This window comes from Anser cygnoides, chromosome 4 (genome assembly GCF_040182565.1).
Source record: "Anser cygnoides isolate HZ-2024a breed goose chromosome 4, Taihu_goose_T2T_genome, whole genome shotgun sequence".
In the NCBI taxonomy this organism is placed as follows: Eukaryota; Metazoa; Chordata; class Aves; order Anseriformes; family Anatidae; genus Anser; species Anser cygnoides.
Window position 1 is genome coordinate 80,787,337 of NC_089876.1, and position 15,834 is coordinate 80,803,170.

The 15,834-nt window shown below is 39.5% G+C and overlaps 1 protein-coding gene across 9 annotated transcripts in view; it reads left to right on the forward strand.

Moving 5' to 3' along the window:
- WDFY3 (WD repeat and FYVE domain containing 3) overlaps positions 1 to 15,834 on the forward strand; it is a 171,424-nt gene that overhangs the window by 104,823 nt on the left and 50,767 nt on the right. For 6 of the 9 annotated variants that reach the window (XM_066996496.1, XM_066996493.1, XM_066996495.1 and 3 more), the window contains 9 exons: positions 2,738 to 2,919; positions 4,381 to 4,612; positions 8,405 to 8,565; positions 9,055 to 9,244; positions 9,668 to 9,858; positions 11,293 to 11,445; positions 13,637 to 13,710; positions 13,817 to 13,978; positions 15,354 to 15,448. In XM_066996496.1, the coding sequence (XP_066852597.1) occupies positions 2,738 to 2,919; positions 4,381 to 4,612; positions 8,405 to 8,565; positions 9,055 to 9,244; positions 9,668 to 9,858; positions 11,293 to 11,445; positions 13,637 to 13,710; positions 13,817 to 13,978; positions 15,354 to 15,448 (1,440 nt within the window). The remainder of the gene's footprint in view (positions 1 to 2,737; positions 2,920 to 4,380; positions 4,613 to 8,404; positions 8,566 to 9,054; positions 9,245 to 9,667; positions 9,859 to 11,292; positions 11,446 to 13,636; positions 13,711 to 13,816; positions 13,979 to 15,353; positions 15,449 to 15,834) is intronic. The other 3 variants (XM_066996497.1, XM_066996499.1, XM_066996500.1) reach the window with 1 other exon arrangement.

The following is a 15,834-nucleotide window of genomic DNA, read 5'->3' on the forward strand; positions in this document are numbered from 1 at the left end:
CTTGACTAGCTTCACTGGCCGGCTATTTGAAGGCAATCGGTCATTTGCTTTAAGTTTTAATGCTGTGATCAGTTTGCAGAAAGACTTGGTAGGTTCAGTTGTCATCTGAGGTGGACTGAAATTACGTGAAGTGCTATGAAGAGCAAAGCAAAGCTGGTGAGGCCACTGAATTTACTAGGGAGAGCTATCAAGTGTGATCAGGGGCTTCAGGTTCAGCCATCTCCTTTGTCCTGCCTTGTACTTCTTCAGAACTCCCAAACCAAATAGTCAGTTTTGATGGGTCATGACTGTGGAGGAGCCGAGGGGAGAGGAGGAGCCTCCTGTGCGTTTTAGGCTTAACTCTTTACCAGACCAATACACTTCATCTGTTCTTTCCTGTTGAGTAACAGTTAGTAATAAAGATTTTTATTGACAACTGTAATTTGTCCAAAAACCTAAGCAGGCTTTTATAGAATATTCCTGTCATGATCAATGGACATGGACATTATTTCTCCTCTTCTAAGTAGAAGCTCCAAGTCATTGCTCAAAATCTTAAACTTGAGCTGAAGACCCATTTTACAAGGGAATAACTAAAACTATACATTAGCAAGATAGCGATAGCTTCTCTTTCTCAGAAAAAAAAAATCTTAAAAGAAAGAATTAAATAGTTTTACATTCATATTAGTTGCTTTAGTCTGCATTGGAGCAGTAAATTGTATGTTTTTAGTTTGTAAGCCCATATGCCTAACTCTTGAAAAGAGATTGGGTTTGAAGAGCCTTTGTCGTAGAAGATCTGAAGGTCTCTGACTACAAGAGACTCCTTTTTAACTGAAAGGGGTACTATGTTGTGGTGGGCTGCTGCACTGTCACAGTTAGTAGTAGTTGGTGATATACTGTCAAGTCCTGAGACGGTCAGTACCTGAAGAACTGAGATAACAGGCCCACCAGCATGTGGGATCAAAAGTGCTGACAGTCTGTTGTGAGAATAAAGCGAGCATTTTTAAGGATTCTTTTTGTGAACAACAATCGCACTTGAAGGTGTTTGGCTGAAGAAAAATAAATTGAGGAAAGGTTATTTTTGTATCTGAAAGTTAGTTCTAAGTACTCTGCTCTTATCGTTTTCCTTGTGCTATTTATAAAGAAACAAGTGTCCTCCCGGTATGCTCTATTACTGAAGTAAGAGGATTAGTGGATTCTTTTCCTTCAACATGAAAGCATGAAGAGAGATCTGAAGATCTCCTGCTTTCTGTTTTTTTCTGTTGAAGTGTTCCTTAGTGTAGAAATTTCAAGCTTTGGCTTTTTTTCTTTTTTTTTTTGGCTTTCAAGTAGAGTGTGGGTGATTCTGGTTTGTAATGGAAAAAAAATAACGCACCTGAGTGCTGCAAATTAATCATGTCTTCTGGTGTGAAATCAAAGGATGCATTTTAGAGAAATTTAAAAATTGTGTATGGAGAACTGAAGTGTGTTGAAATATTCAGAAGAAGGCAGTTCAGCAGCCATTAGTGAAGACAGACATGGGAAACAGTGAAGAGTATAGGTAGGTCAATAATTAGTGATGGGTGGTCAGTGTCGTGGGATGTGCAGCCCCTGCTGGGACACTGGGAAAGGGCTCCTTTGGCCAAAAGTCAGGCATCCCTCTCTGACCCGTCCTGCTGGCAGTGCACAGGTAGGTGACTGAGCCGATGGAGCAGTGGGTGCACATCGCCTTGCTCCACAGCAGGAGCTGCTCTCCTTAGGTCGGCTGCTCTATGGCCCAGGCACCACTGATGGGACTGTTAAGCAAAGTCCCATGCCAGCCATACATGGTCACAGCTGCCTCCATGGTGTCCCCGCTGCAGGACAGCTGATCACATTAGCCAGGCTGATGGCACCTCCCAGAAAACACGTGTAAAAAAAGGCAAAAGACTTCATGGAGTGAGGGGTTAGGGAAAAGTAATGGTGAGAAACAGCCCTGCAGACACTAAGGTCGGAGCAGGAGGATGCTCCAGGGTCCAGAGCACAGGTTCCTCTGCAGTCCCTGGAGAGGAACACATGGAGGAAGCCATGGTGGAGCAGGGAAATATGTGAAGAGGAAGTACAAGAAGTATGGGTATCTTTCTCTCTACAGTGTGAGTTAGGTGAAAAATAGCTTTGAAGGTTTAGAGTGGCATGTTATCTGCCGCAAACTACTTCTGTAATTTTTTTCTCTAAAAAGGGGATGAAACATTGTGACTTAAATGGTAGCATTAGAAAGTTAGTAAAAACATAAGTAAAGGAATTACATGTAGAATTTCAATGGGAAGGTAGAAGGGGAGAAGTAAAATATAATTGGCAAAAATATAGAAGTATCCTGAGAATTTTCTTGGAGAAAATATAGGAGGAAAAAAAAAAAAACAAACAAAACCAACAGAACCAGCAAAAACCATACTGTTGATACCAGCAAAACTATACTTGTTGGCTTATATGCAAGTATTTGCAGAAGTTCAGCCTGTTGAACGGTGATAAGATGCTCTGAAAGGTTTTTCAAAAATTAATTCTTTTAGTTCTTGTATTTGAAAATTTAAAGGCAATATTTAAAAGATTATTCCTATCTTGTTAACTGTATCGATTCATATGATTTTAATTGTATTTGTGTGACTTAGTTATGTATGTACTTCCTGAAATTTTGGCTTTAACATGTCAGTGTAGATTTTTTTGAATTAAGTCTGATGACATAAAAACCTAGAAACAGACTAATGACATTTCTGCTGTTGCTCACTAAGTGGTACTTTCCCTTTAGTTGATGACTTCAGTGAAGAATCATCATTTTACGAAATTCTTCCTTGTTGTGCCCGTTTTCGCTGTGGTGAGCTCATTGCAGAAGGCCAGTGGCATCACCTACTTCTGGTCATGAGTAAAGGCATGCTAAAGAACAGCACAGCTGCGCTCTACCTTGATGGACAGCTTGTTAACACTGTTAAGGTAAAATAAATCCTGACATTATCATTTTCACTGGTTGGAGTGATCTTGTCTCTGTGCATATATATTTGTGTACAAAACAAGAGGAGCCTTGCAAAAAGCAATCTTTGCTCGCTACACAGCTTTGACCCAGCCCTAGTCCTGTTAACAGGGGAACATAATGAACACTTGATACTGGATGAGCAATGCAGTGCTCAGGGGAAGCAGGCATGGTGCATTGCATGTGAAGCAAGTGTGGCATGGCTATGCTGATGACTAGGTTAGAACAATAACAAAAAGCTAAAAAGGAATATTCCAGGACCACCTAGTAGATACATAGCTTTCAAATGAGGGGGAGGCTACAAAGTAAGACACATTTTAAAATTTCTCCTTGTTGTTCCTTTCCCAACCATCTTGCAACCCCAGAAATAGCATGCCCTTGTCACGTGATTGCCACTGAGATGTTTAATGTTGTTACTAGTTGAATGTGGATGAAATATAGTTGTACAGGTCAATGTTTCGTTATTAGCTGGAACAAACTAGGAGGCCACATCCAGAAATCATGCAATAGCACTGGTCCTCTCTGCTAGACGCTCTGTATTCGTGACCTGTTACTGATAACTAAAAGAGCCTTTGGCACCTGGCCTAGGCACTACGGAGGGAGTAAGCTAATCCTGTGATGGGGTGCAAATTAGTTAGCTTAGCATGCTGTTATACATAGAATGATACTTTGCCTTGAAAATTTTGCCTTTTACTATACCTCAATATAGCATTATATTAATTGCTCAATAGAGCATTATATTAACTTGTTAGGCTACTTGCTATAATATGCTAATTATATCTGGCTTTATATAACTACATTCAATAGATGGTAATAGAATTTTAACATGGTAAATAGAAAATGCCCGTACAATTCTTGCTGCCATTATATATATGCCAGCATCTTATCCATACATACATTTTATCCATATGTTTGTCAGACAGCAGTTAGACAATCTTATTGATTTGAATTCATCACGTATCCACTTGAGAACAAAACAGTGTTAGTTAACAGTCTGAGGCATATTTTCACAAGCTGAAGAAGGAGGGGGAAAGGACGCAAGGTTTTGAGGTAGTAGTACTGGTTTTCAAAAAAAAAAAAACCAACAGTGACAGTCAGAAAGGACCATGGTTTTAGAAGCATGATGCAGCCTCATTATTCAGCGTTTTTAAGCACAGAACTCGCACATTCTCATCCGGTATTTCTATACACACCTTCATATTTGAAAACCACTTAACTTCTGATCTTTGCATTTACCTTCTGGATAATGCTCTTCACTAACTTTTACCATATTGTCAGGCTACTATGCATTACAGACCAATCATTTTTATGTCCTCGGTTTGCAAATTGCTTGCCTGAATTTCTAATCTGTCTGCTATCTTTTGATGGTACCCCGGCGCTCTCAGTAACTTCACTAAGATTTTCTGTATTTTTATCCCTTACAGCTTCACTATATTCACAGCAGTCCTAGTGGCTCTGGTTCTGCTAATCCTCCTGTAGTCAGCACTGTCTATGCCTATATTGGCACACCACCCGCACAGCGCCAGCTCTCTTCATTGGTGTGGCGTTTGGGCCCTACACACTTCCTGGAGGAAGTTTTGCCTGCCCCAGGTGTTAGCACCATTTATGAGCTGGGACCAAATTATGTTGGAAGCTTTCAAGCAGTATACATACCGTGTAAGTACAATTCCAATGGTAACATGTAACTTGATCCAACTTAGTTGAGTCTTTTGCATGCATATTGACAGAAGAAGTGAGAAAAAAGAATATGCAGTAGCAGAGAGGCAAAGCTGTTCGTGTGAAGAAGATTAGCTGTTGTTGAAGGGGATGATATAAATCCAAATTACCATTGTAACATACTTTTCTGGTGGTTCTGATACTGAGGTATGATAGAAGTGCTGGTATTCCTCTCTTGGGTTTTAAACTAGTTAGAAAACTTAAACGCTGTTGTTATTCATGCTGTATATTGTATTTATCTGTAGAAAGTGAAATTGGAAAGGCATTTGAACTTGTCAGTTTTTATTGATAGCACTCACGCTTATTTACAAATCTGCCATTTATTCTGTGCTTTAAACGCAGCTGTCTTGAAATAGAATTGTTTGTAGGGCCTAGATCAGTCAACTGAGGGACGAGGGGAAAAAAAAGAAACAGGAGGGATTATAGTGCAGCAGATAGTCTTAAATCATGTATTGGGAAAAATTCTGGGTGATTTCATTACAGTTTGTAAGTATTCTTGTTTGAAATTTAAGGGATTGTAATGCGAAAAGGTATGGAAATGTGCAACTGGGGCAATGGATTCTTGAATGCCTCTGGTAAGATGGGCTGTCACAAGCAAGATTTTCCTGTTCTGTAGTGTTCCCTGTCTTTCTGTGCAGTTTACATTTTCTCCTCACCAATATCAGTATACATTTATTGCTTTATGTAGCTATCACTAGACCTTTAACGGAGACATAGAAAAGGGGAACATATCAGGTTGTCTTGTACTTGGGTCGTGTCTCCCTGTGAGCACCTCCATGCTTTCTAGCTCTTCCAGTGAGAAACCATCCACCAACTCAAGGAAGGAAGCAAGCAGTGAGCGCAGAGTGCTAAGAAACAAAGTATGTCAAGAGAACACACAGTTGTAGCTTTCATAGTGAATGTTTTCCTCAGAGAGGTGATGGAAAAAAACTGCAAGTATAGATACTGTTGAGGCAGCGAAAGACCAAAGTATCCAGGACAAGTAGATGGTTCTCCTTGCACATCCTGAATCAGAAAGTGTGGGGAATGGCATTACGTCGTGTGCAGATCTGTGTCTTGTGCTGGCTGTTTTGACAGATAGTCAAACCTAGCAAGTAAGTCTGGGTTTAGTTATCTGCTAGTCATTTACTATTTCTCCTGGAATGCACATTGGATCTGTGCAAGTTGTAATTAGCAAACCATATCACTAAGCTCTACATCTAAACGTCTCTTAAAGACCTCCAGGGATGGTGACTGAACCCACTTCCCTGGGCAGCCCACTCCAACGCCTAACAACCCTTTCAGTAAAGAAGTTCTTCCTAACATCCAACCTAAATCTTCCCTGGCACAACTGTAGCCCATTCCCCCTTGTCCTATCACTGGGCACGTGGGAGAATAGACCAAAGGAGCCTCCTTTAAGGTACCTGTAGAGAGCGATAAGGTCACCCCTGAGCCTCCTTTTCTCCAGGCTGAACAACCCCAGCTCCCTCAGCCGCTCCTCGTAAGACTTGTTCTCCAGACCCCTCACCAGCTTCGTTGCCCTTCTCTGGACACACTCCAGCACCTCCATGTCCTTCCTGTAGTGAGAGGCCCAAAACTGAACACAGTACTCGAGGTGCGGCCTCACCAGAGTTGAGTACAGGGAGACAATCACTTCCCTAGTCCTGCTGGCCACGCTGTTTCTGATACAAGCCAGGATGCTGTTGGCCTTCTTGGCCACCTGAGCACACTGCTGGCTCATGTTCAGCTGACTATCAACAAATATTCCCAGGTCCTTCTCTGCCAGGAAGCTTTGTGCACCTAACAACATGTGCACCTAACTTGGTGTCTGTCATCTGCAAACTTACTGAGGGTGCATTTGATCCCCTCATCCAGATCACTGATAAAGATACTGAAGAGAACTGGCCCCAGTACTGAGCCCTGGGGGACACCATTAGTGACCGGTTTCCAACTCCATTCACCACGACTATTTGGGCCCGGCTACCCAGCCAGTTTCTAACCCAATGATGTGTACGCAAGTCCAAGCCATGAGCAGCCAGTTTCTTGAGGAGAATGCTGTGGGAAATGGTGTCAAAAGCCTTACTGAAGTCAAGGTAGACCACATCCGCAGCCTTTCCCTCGTCCACTAAGCGCGTCACTTTGTCATAGAAGGGGATCAGGTTCGTCAAGCAGGACCTGCCTTTCATAAACCCATGCTGACTGGGCCTGATCTCCTGGTTGCCCTGCAAGTGCCGCGTGATGACACTCAAGATAATCTGCTCCATGAGCTTCCCTGGCACCGAAGTCAGACTGACAGGACTATAGTTTCCTGGGTCCACCCTCCAGCCCTTCTTGTAGATGGGCGTCACGTTTGCTAGCCACCAGTCGACTGGGACCTCCCCTGATAGCCAGGACTGCCGATAAATGATGGAAAGCGGCTTGGCCAGCTCCTCTGCCAGTTCTCTCAGTACCCTGGGGTGGATCCCATCGGGCCCCATCGACTTGCGTACATCCAAGTGCTGTAGCAGGTCGCCAAGCATTTCCTCGTGGATTATGAGGGCCACATTCCGCTCCTTGTCCCCTTTCCAAGGAAATTATATCTGACTTCCCCATTGCCTGTGCTGTACTTGTTTCAGAAGTTCTGTCCCCTATTTCAGTAAGCAAGATTACCGTCTTCTGAGAATTTCTTCTGTGTTTAAACTAAGAAGTGAAAAAGCCAATACTCTTCTGGCCTTGTAAAGAGCCCTAAAAGAGCAGTTAGTTCAGGAGAATACATTACTTCCTTTGTTTGCTGAAATGCAGTTATTTTCTCAGGGCATCCCTGTGAGCAGAAGATTTTATAAGGATTTCATTTATGGGGAAACTGAGACATCTGAAATTTGCTCAAGTGAGACTTAACAGAGACGTGATACGTATTGAACAAATTGTGTAGACCCCCATCTTTGTCACTTATTTCGGTGTTAGGTGAGGAAACTTCACGCTTTTTCAATTTTGTTAATATATTTCAGTGGCGTTGGAGACGCCTTTTGACTTGGAATGATGATGCAGAAGCAAATCTCTTCGTGAAGCTTTCTGGTGCTATGTCACGCACATGCACTAAGTATTGTAGACCACCGTTGCTTGTAGTATTTGCAATGCCTCACAAGAAGCCTTCAGTATGGGAGCTGCAGATTTAAAAAAAAAAAAAAAAAAAAAGGAAAAAAAAGATAGGGTTATACCTCTCTGCAGTGCCTGATCCTTTTGATCTTTATTCACTCTTGCATCTCTTGTACCATTTTCTATATGCAGTTTGCTTAGCAAATCATTGTATAAAGCCTGTTGTCACACACACAGATGCAGATGGACCAAATAATATCATGTTTATTGAGTAGTCCCTTTGCCATTCTTCAGGTGGAAGTGAAAGCGAACAGCCCTTAGGCTGGACACTAACTGAGAATAGGAGTAATGTTGCCAAAAATTCAGATGAGGAAAAGCTGTGTCTTTTATTGCTTGGCCAAGCCACAAGCTGCCAGTTGCCATTAAGTGTTAATATAGAAGACCTTATTGAAAGGAAAAGTTTGTTTTTTGTTGTCTTTTAACTTTAATAGTAGACTTGAACGCCATCAAGTTAGTTTTGCCTGTGGTGAACAAATACACAAAAGCAGTGTCAAATCTCAGAGGTCTATAAAAGCTCTTTTTTGTGCCTGTTCTGAAATGTAACTTCTCAATTTTATTGTTTAAACTGAAAAGAAAATCAGTGCCTTTTTTAAAATGAGTTTTTATTCTGTCTTTAAGGCAAAGATTCCAAATGTGAGGGAAACAACCCATCTCCGGTATCTTTAGTACCAGAAGAGAAGGTCTCTTTTGGTCTCTATGCTCTCTCGGTTTCTTCATTTACAGTTGCAAAAATAAGGAAAGTTTACAACAAGTTGGATAGTAAAGCCATTGCTAAACAGGTACGTTGGAAAATGAGTTGGTTGGTGTATGACTTTTCAAGTCAGTTTACTCATTGAAACTAGGAAAAGTGAGGTACTTGTCAGAGTTGCCTACGATGACTTGAATCTTTAAAAAGAAGGTGGGGGGAGTGGTGAGATTGTAGATGTATTCCTGTTCTTCAAATTACTAGTAGTGATGTAGCTTGTCTTCTTTTGGAGGTGTTATGTCTTTTCAATGTAGATAGCAGTTACTGAGATGATATAATTGAACAATACTTACTGAACTACAGTTGCAGATGAACAAAACTGATAGCTTAGTCTTTTGACTGTGATTCAGTTTTGGAAATCTGTGTATTGGTTTATATATTTCGTCTAAGTGAGGGACCGTCTGTTGGGATTTTTTTTTAAATTAATTAATCATCCTTAAACTTTGGAGATTGCAGATTTCACTGTAGAGGATGTACTAATGACTACAGTATAGTTTTATTTTGTGTTTACTCACTATCACAGGAGGAAAATAGGTTGAGTTCAGGCTCATACAGGAAAAAATCTTCCCTTCATCCTCCTTTTTTTCCTTATTCCTTAAAGCTGGCAATTTCTTCTCATGAAAATGCCACACCTGTGAAGCTGGTACATAACTCAGCAGGGCACTTGAACGGACCTGCACGTTCCATTGGTGCAGCTTTGGTAGGATATTTGGGTGAGTTGAGTATTTGAGAATTATTAGGTTTAAACATCATTAAGTACTTGTCAATAAGAACTTAGTACCAGAAGATGAATCATGTAAATGATCAATGTGATTTTTATGGTACACTGTTAAACTGATTTTACATTTTTATACTTTATTGACATACCGTTCATCTTTTTTCTTTTTACTGATACGGGATGCTTTTTTCTGTTTATGTAAGTACTGTTGGGGAAATGCACTTAATTGATTTTAGTTCGTAAATTATTTTTCAATGCAAAATTTCCATCATCGCTTCTTCTGAGGTGTCATAATACACATAGTGATATTGTTTTAATAAATCAAGCGGGGTAGACTGCAAATTACTTGCATGAACTCCCAATTAATTTCTACAAGAATAAGACTTGATTTTAATTAATTTTCACTACCTGTGCTCAGGAGTAAGAACATTTGTCCCCAAGCCTGTTGCCACTATACTGCAGTACATTGGTGGAGCTGCTGCTATTTTAGGACTTGTAGCCATGGCTTCAGATGTAGAAGGATTGTATGCAGCTGTGAAGGCCTTAGTCTGCGTGGTAAAAAGCAATCCGCTAGCCAGCAAAGAAATGGAAAGAATCAGAGGTTATCAGGTATGTAAGAAATGTCTTTAAACAGACCAGGCTAATTGAATTTCAGTGTCTGTGCTCTCAAGTCCCATTGGAATTCTTTGTGTCATGGTAACCTGAGTTTCTGCTCTTAAGTTTTCTGAGCTCTCAGCTCAGAACATAGATGAGTTATTTGGGATAGCTTTCAAGGAACAGAGTGGAAAGTTTTTCTAGGCAGCTGTGTCTATTGAACTGCTCTGCTGAATCTGACTCTTCATTAATAGCAAGGAAGAGCACAACTTAGTGGTACTACCCTGTTAATGTGAGTCCACAACTCCAAGCCTCTGGAGCTTCTGTCTCAGTGGTCTACCAGCGAGAGAAAAGGATTTGGACACATCGAGGAAACCAAACAAGCAGACTCCTAGAGTTGTTATTTTGAGGAGATCGCATAGACTTCATAATTAGTGGAGGTGTTCACTTGCCAACTTAACACTTGTTAAATCTCCATTGGGGTGGAGAAAGTACAATCAGTTATGCAAAAGGATTATTTGACTGACTTGAAAAAGGTGTTCACATGACCAATGAACTTTGTTTCTCATGAGGATGACTTTATTGAAACTGAAAATTTGGCATGTGGTTTAGGCAGCATATTTACAAACCTTGTAATGCTAATGGCTACTTATAGTTATGTTGAAACTTAATATTCCGTTTAGCCTGTTGTGGACCTTGACTTTGAACAAAAAAATCTAGACAGTGTTTCTTGCACAATAAATGATCTGTGGATCATCACACAACTTATATTCTGTTTCTATTGACCTCAGGAAATAGCACAGTTTAGGAAAGAGTCATGGAAAATTGTATGTTTTTTACTCGTTGTTTCAAAGCAGATGGTGAAGCTGAGCTGAGCAAGCCAGCATTCAGCTCATGCCGTTGGCTGTGACGAGTAGCAAGGATCTGAGTTTTGTTCTGTTTTGTTTTTCTAGTGTGTCACTTAATGGGACAGAAAGTTGGGGTTATTCAGATCTATCTAGTGATGGATACTTTTCTTCAGTGACAGAGTACCTCTCATTTGTATTTATGGTACTCCAGAGGTGCAGACTGGTCTATTGAAGACTACCGTATCTGCATGTGTCTTGCTTTCCAGGAACACACATGTGAGCACATATCACGTGCTGCCTTAAGCTGTGGGTGACTACCAGAGAGCTGAGAGGTGCATGTGCCTAACTATCAGGGCCTAGATACCATCTGCAGTTTAGAACAGAAACTTTCTCGTGAGCTGGAGGGGATCCTGGGTACACTCTTGTTCTAATCAGCTGTAATGCCTTTTTCAAGCTTTTTCACCAAAAATTTCAAGCATCAGAGGTAATTTATGGGCCTTCTCAAAAGAGATGCAGCCATTCCACCCATGCTTCATTATGCGTAGATTACGTGCTTGCCTTTTCATAGGGTAATAGTTCCGTATCTGTTTATTTGTTCAAGTTGCTGGCAATGCTGTTAAAGAAGAAACGATCCCTTCTGAACAGTCACATACTTCATCTCACCTTTTCCTTGGTGGGAACTGTTGACAGTGGGCATGAGACCTCCATTATTCCAAACTCTATTGCCTTCCAGGATCTGCTCTGTGATTTTGAGGTACGTGAAGCTACACAGAGAAGTCCTCATGATACTGGCTAATGAGTACTTGAGTAAACTGACGACATACCTTAAATACCGAGCAACAGCAGATGAGGTTGTTATCCTGCAAACTTACTATTCTGTATATTGTACAGAACAGCAGCTCAGCAGCAAGATTATTGGTAATTTTTCTTGCTGAAATGGCTTGAGTCGTTCTACAAGCCATTAATGAGTACCAAGCACGGTCGTGTTTTTTGTTGTTCTAGATGATGTTTTTTAGCTTTCTATTCCACAGTAATTTCCTTTAACTAGTGTGTTCTACTGCAGTAGATACATTAAGGTGTGAAAGATGCACTGAAAGTAACAGTAGGAGGTAGATTTTTCAATGCACATGGGAATCACTTCATCATGTGTCTCCTGCAATGTTAATAATAAGGTAGATAAAAATCTGCTTGCACAGCCTATTGAAATATTGAAGTGTTTTAAACTGGGGAAAGTAGACAAGTTCAGAATTAAATGCTAATGTAAAAGAGGCTGATTGACAGTGTTAAACAATGCAGAGAACTCACCATTTGGTGTTTGTCCCTTTTATTATTATCTGTATCTGACCCAGACTGAGTAAAACTGTTGTGATTCTCATACACTTCAAATAAATAAAAGATCCAACTACAAGATATGACATACGTCCATTTTTCACAAATGGCTCTAAAACGCGGGGTTATTTATTTTACTGTTTTTATATATATGCATTTGAGTATGTAAAAGCACTTCTGGAGTCTTTAAAGTGTCTTCCCTCTGAAAAAATGCCTGCCACTTAATATAGCCTTCATGTTAACAAAATCAAATGGCCTTGTTAACTTCGAGAGTTTAGAGGACTTCAACACAACTGAAAAAACTATCGCCAAGATTGGTAATACACTACAGTTACAGCATAAAAATCAGGAAATGAAAACTGCTCAAGTTTCTTCTTTTTTTTGGTGAAGAATATTGAAACTAGAAGTAAGTTCATGCTCTGTTTAAACATTAATTCTTCAGTATTAAAAAACTATTTTTAAACAAATCTTTTAAATAACAACGGTTTCCTTGTGCTTGCTATTAATGAGCACAAGTAAATGTACATCTGATAGAAGTCATTACATGTACCTGATCTAATATTTGTGGTAGAGGCATTAAGTTGGATGAACAGTTTAGGAGAGAGAACACACACACACATTAAGGCAAGTGATACGTCTGTGATTCATTAGGAAGAAACTTTTGAGAAGCCTCAGGAAGTCACACTTTCTGACTTGTGTTTTTATAATTCCCATTTTTTAAATTTATGTATTCAGAAAGCAGTGACCCAAACATTTCATTAAAATTGGATAAATTAGGTGTTCTTAATCTTATGCTAAGCGTGGTAAAGGAAAGATTGTTCTGATCATTTTAGATAAGATTTAAAGAACAGCAAAAGCAAGGAAACTTTCATTTCAGACCATCTTACACACCTGAACACAAATATTAATTATACTTTCTTCAATAGCAAGCCAATTTTAAGATTTGAAATTATAACTTGGAGTTTTCTGACTCGACTTATTTTATTACTACTTTTGAATAATAGTTTGGGGTGTTGGGTTTTTTTTGTGTGTTTTTCTTTTTTTTTTTTTTGCTAGTAGATATAAATTGTTGAAAATGCTGTGCAGAAATTTCTGGGTAAAGGTTAAAACGGATGAAACAAAACACCACACGAAACAAAGATCAGGGAACGCCTTGAGTTCAGTGCCGGCAGAAGATAGTCAATTTCACAAAGAGAATCTTTGCTTCAGCCGAATCATCATGTTGGTCCCATTCAGCATTTCACATCAACACTGTAAATCCCTAATAATTCCTTTGGAGTCAGTGGAATTGTACCACCTCTTAAAGAAGAATTCCGGAAAGTGATAAACGTTTTTGTCTATAACTCTAACATTCTACTGTGATAAATTTATAGAGACTATCAATGGGTACCAATGTGTGTTTCTTTAGTCTTTGCTAGTATGTTTAACAGATAAGTGAATTTGAAGAAGGAACAATTGAGAGGCGTGCAATCAGGCCAGGTAAACAGTAACATGGGCAACAAGTTTTACTCTATTCAAGCTTTTTATAACTTTTGCTGTATGAAGCTCGAATGTCAGTTCTGAATCTTGAAATGGATTTGTGTACCAAACTTACCGTTGTTTATTCTTTATTTCAGGTCTGGCTTCACGCACCCTATGAGCTTCACCTGTCATTATTTGAACACTTCATCGAACTTCTCACAGAGTCCAGGTATAAGTTGATGCCAGTGTCCTGGTGAGGCTTCCAGGATTAGGTAATATTTATAGGGAGCTCTAGTTTTAAACCGACACCTCCTTTCCTTCCTTCCTTCCTTCAGCGAAGCAGCAAAGAACGCTAAGTTAATGAGGGAATTCCAACTCATCCCAAGACTGCTCTTGACTCTTCGAGATACGTCTCTGTCCCAGCCTACTATTGCTGCAATTAGTAATGTGCTGAGCTTTTTGCTTCAAGGCTTCCCCAGCAGCTACGACTTGCTCAGGTAGCCCACACCTATATTAATTCTGGCTTACGTGTTTTTATTATGTTGCTGACCTTGCTCGAAAGTACTTAGCGACAATACTATTGTGGAGTAACTAATGTCAAATACGTACTGAATATTTTCTTTTAAGTGACTGAGTGCATAGGTATAATAGTTTTGGTAATGCCTTGATTTCTGTATTAAATTCAGTTTATATCTCAATAGGTACAACTGAATGATTAAACTGGTGTAGTGTTTTTCAGGCAGGTAGCATTGGTGCCGTATTCTTGGTCCATTGTTGGTGTGACATACTGAGCACTTTTAAATACCATTGATTTTTATTTCAGGTGGAGTACGAGAATACTTCAGTTAAAATGCAGTTTCGATTATTCTCTCTCACGAAAGGCTAATTTCAAGATGGTTTTTCTGAATGATGACTACAGAAAAATATTTAAGATTGTCAGTTATGGTACTATTAATTATGACTGAAAGTTACATTAATAGTTGCAACTGATACACACAGGAGTATTTGAAGTGCTTTTAAACAAGTTAAACTCATTGATAACTTAATTTTTTCATCTCCTGTTTGATTATAATGGAAATGAATAAAATATTGCCGGGCTTAGATATTCCTTGTGTATGAATGGTCATAATTTCAGGTTCTTATGTTAAGTACAATTAAAAGTTTTGAAAACATCAGAGAGTATTTCAAGAATAAACAGTGCAGATGTCGTGCTTCTCTTCCAATGGAATAGATTCTACAATATAAATCTGAGTATTCCGACATAACTACTTCTGCTTCCCGGAAATAAAAATGAAAAATGTTTTACAACTTGAGATAAATTACAGTAACTAAGGACTTTTTGAGGATTTTTCCAGAAGAAAGAGGAATGTATTCAGTTTCCTTTCTTTTCATAGTATATCATCATCTTGTTCTTGAAAACCATGACCTTGTTATATCACCTGAAGCTGTAGACGTGGATGTTATACCAGATGAATGATTTTGGGGGATGTAATACTTGTTCAGCTGTAAAAGTTGGAGAACAATGTTTTGTTCTGTTCTTTAACTTGTGGTGTTCATTTTACTAGGACTTGGAGGTATCTCCACATTTGCTTTCTTGAATCTCAGAGTTGTCCAACTCCTGTAACTGCAGACTTGTCTGCCAAGATTCCATTAATTACTGTACATTACTTCACTTTTGGGCAAGTAACTTTAGATTGAGGCTATTTTTATCAGCTGTTTTTTATCAGCTATTTTTTATCAGATGTTGGAAAGTTGATGCTTTTGGATAATGCCCTTCCACTAGCGTTGTGATTTTACATTAGATGGAAATTATTGATGGATGTGAGTTCATCTGTCATATCAATGCATGATGTTATTTCTGTGTGTGTCAAGGTTTGGACAGTTCATCTCTTCCACTTTACCTACGTTTGCAGTCTGTGAGAAGTTCGTAGTCATGGAAATAAACAATGAAGAAAAGCTTGACGGCGGTAAGTCATTGTATGCCTTAGAAGCAGTAGAAGAGAAATAGTTTATGATCTCTTCTGTACTTATACTTGAAATGTACAAACGGTATCATTACCAGTAATGTATTTTAGTTATAATATGGCTGCCAGGTTAACTGTGGAACTTGAGATTTGCGTATTGCATGCAAAGCAGTGCAAAACTCATGCACTCTTATTTTGTTTTCCTTCACTTAATACTGAATGTTGTCCTTCTGCTTCACCCACTTGTTCTTTCCTATCAGTTGTGCATCTCAGCTTTGTTATGGGGAGGGAAAAAAAGAAAAGAGAATGATTTGCTAGGTGCATCTGCCAGGTGCACCCTCCACGTGTGGAGAAATGGGAAAAATAATTCACGCAGTGTAAGGTGGTTT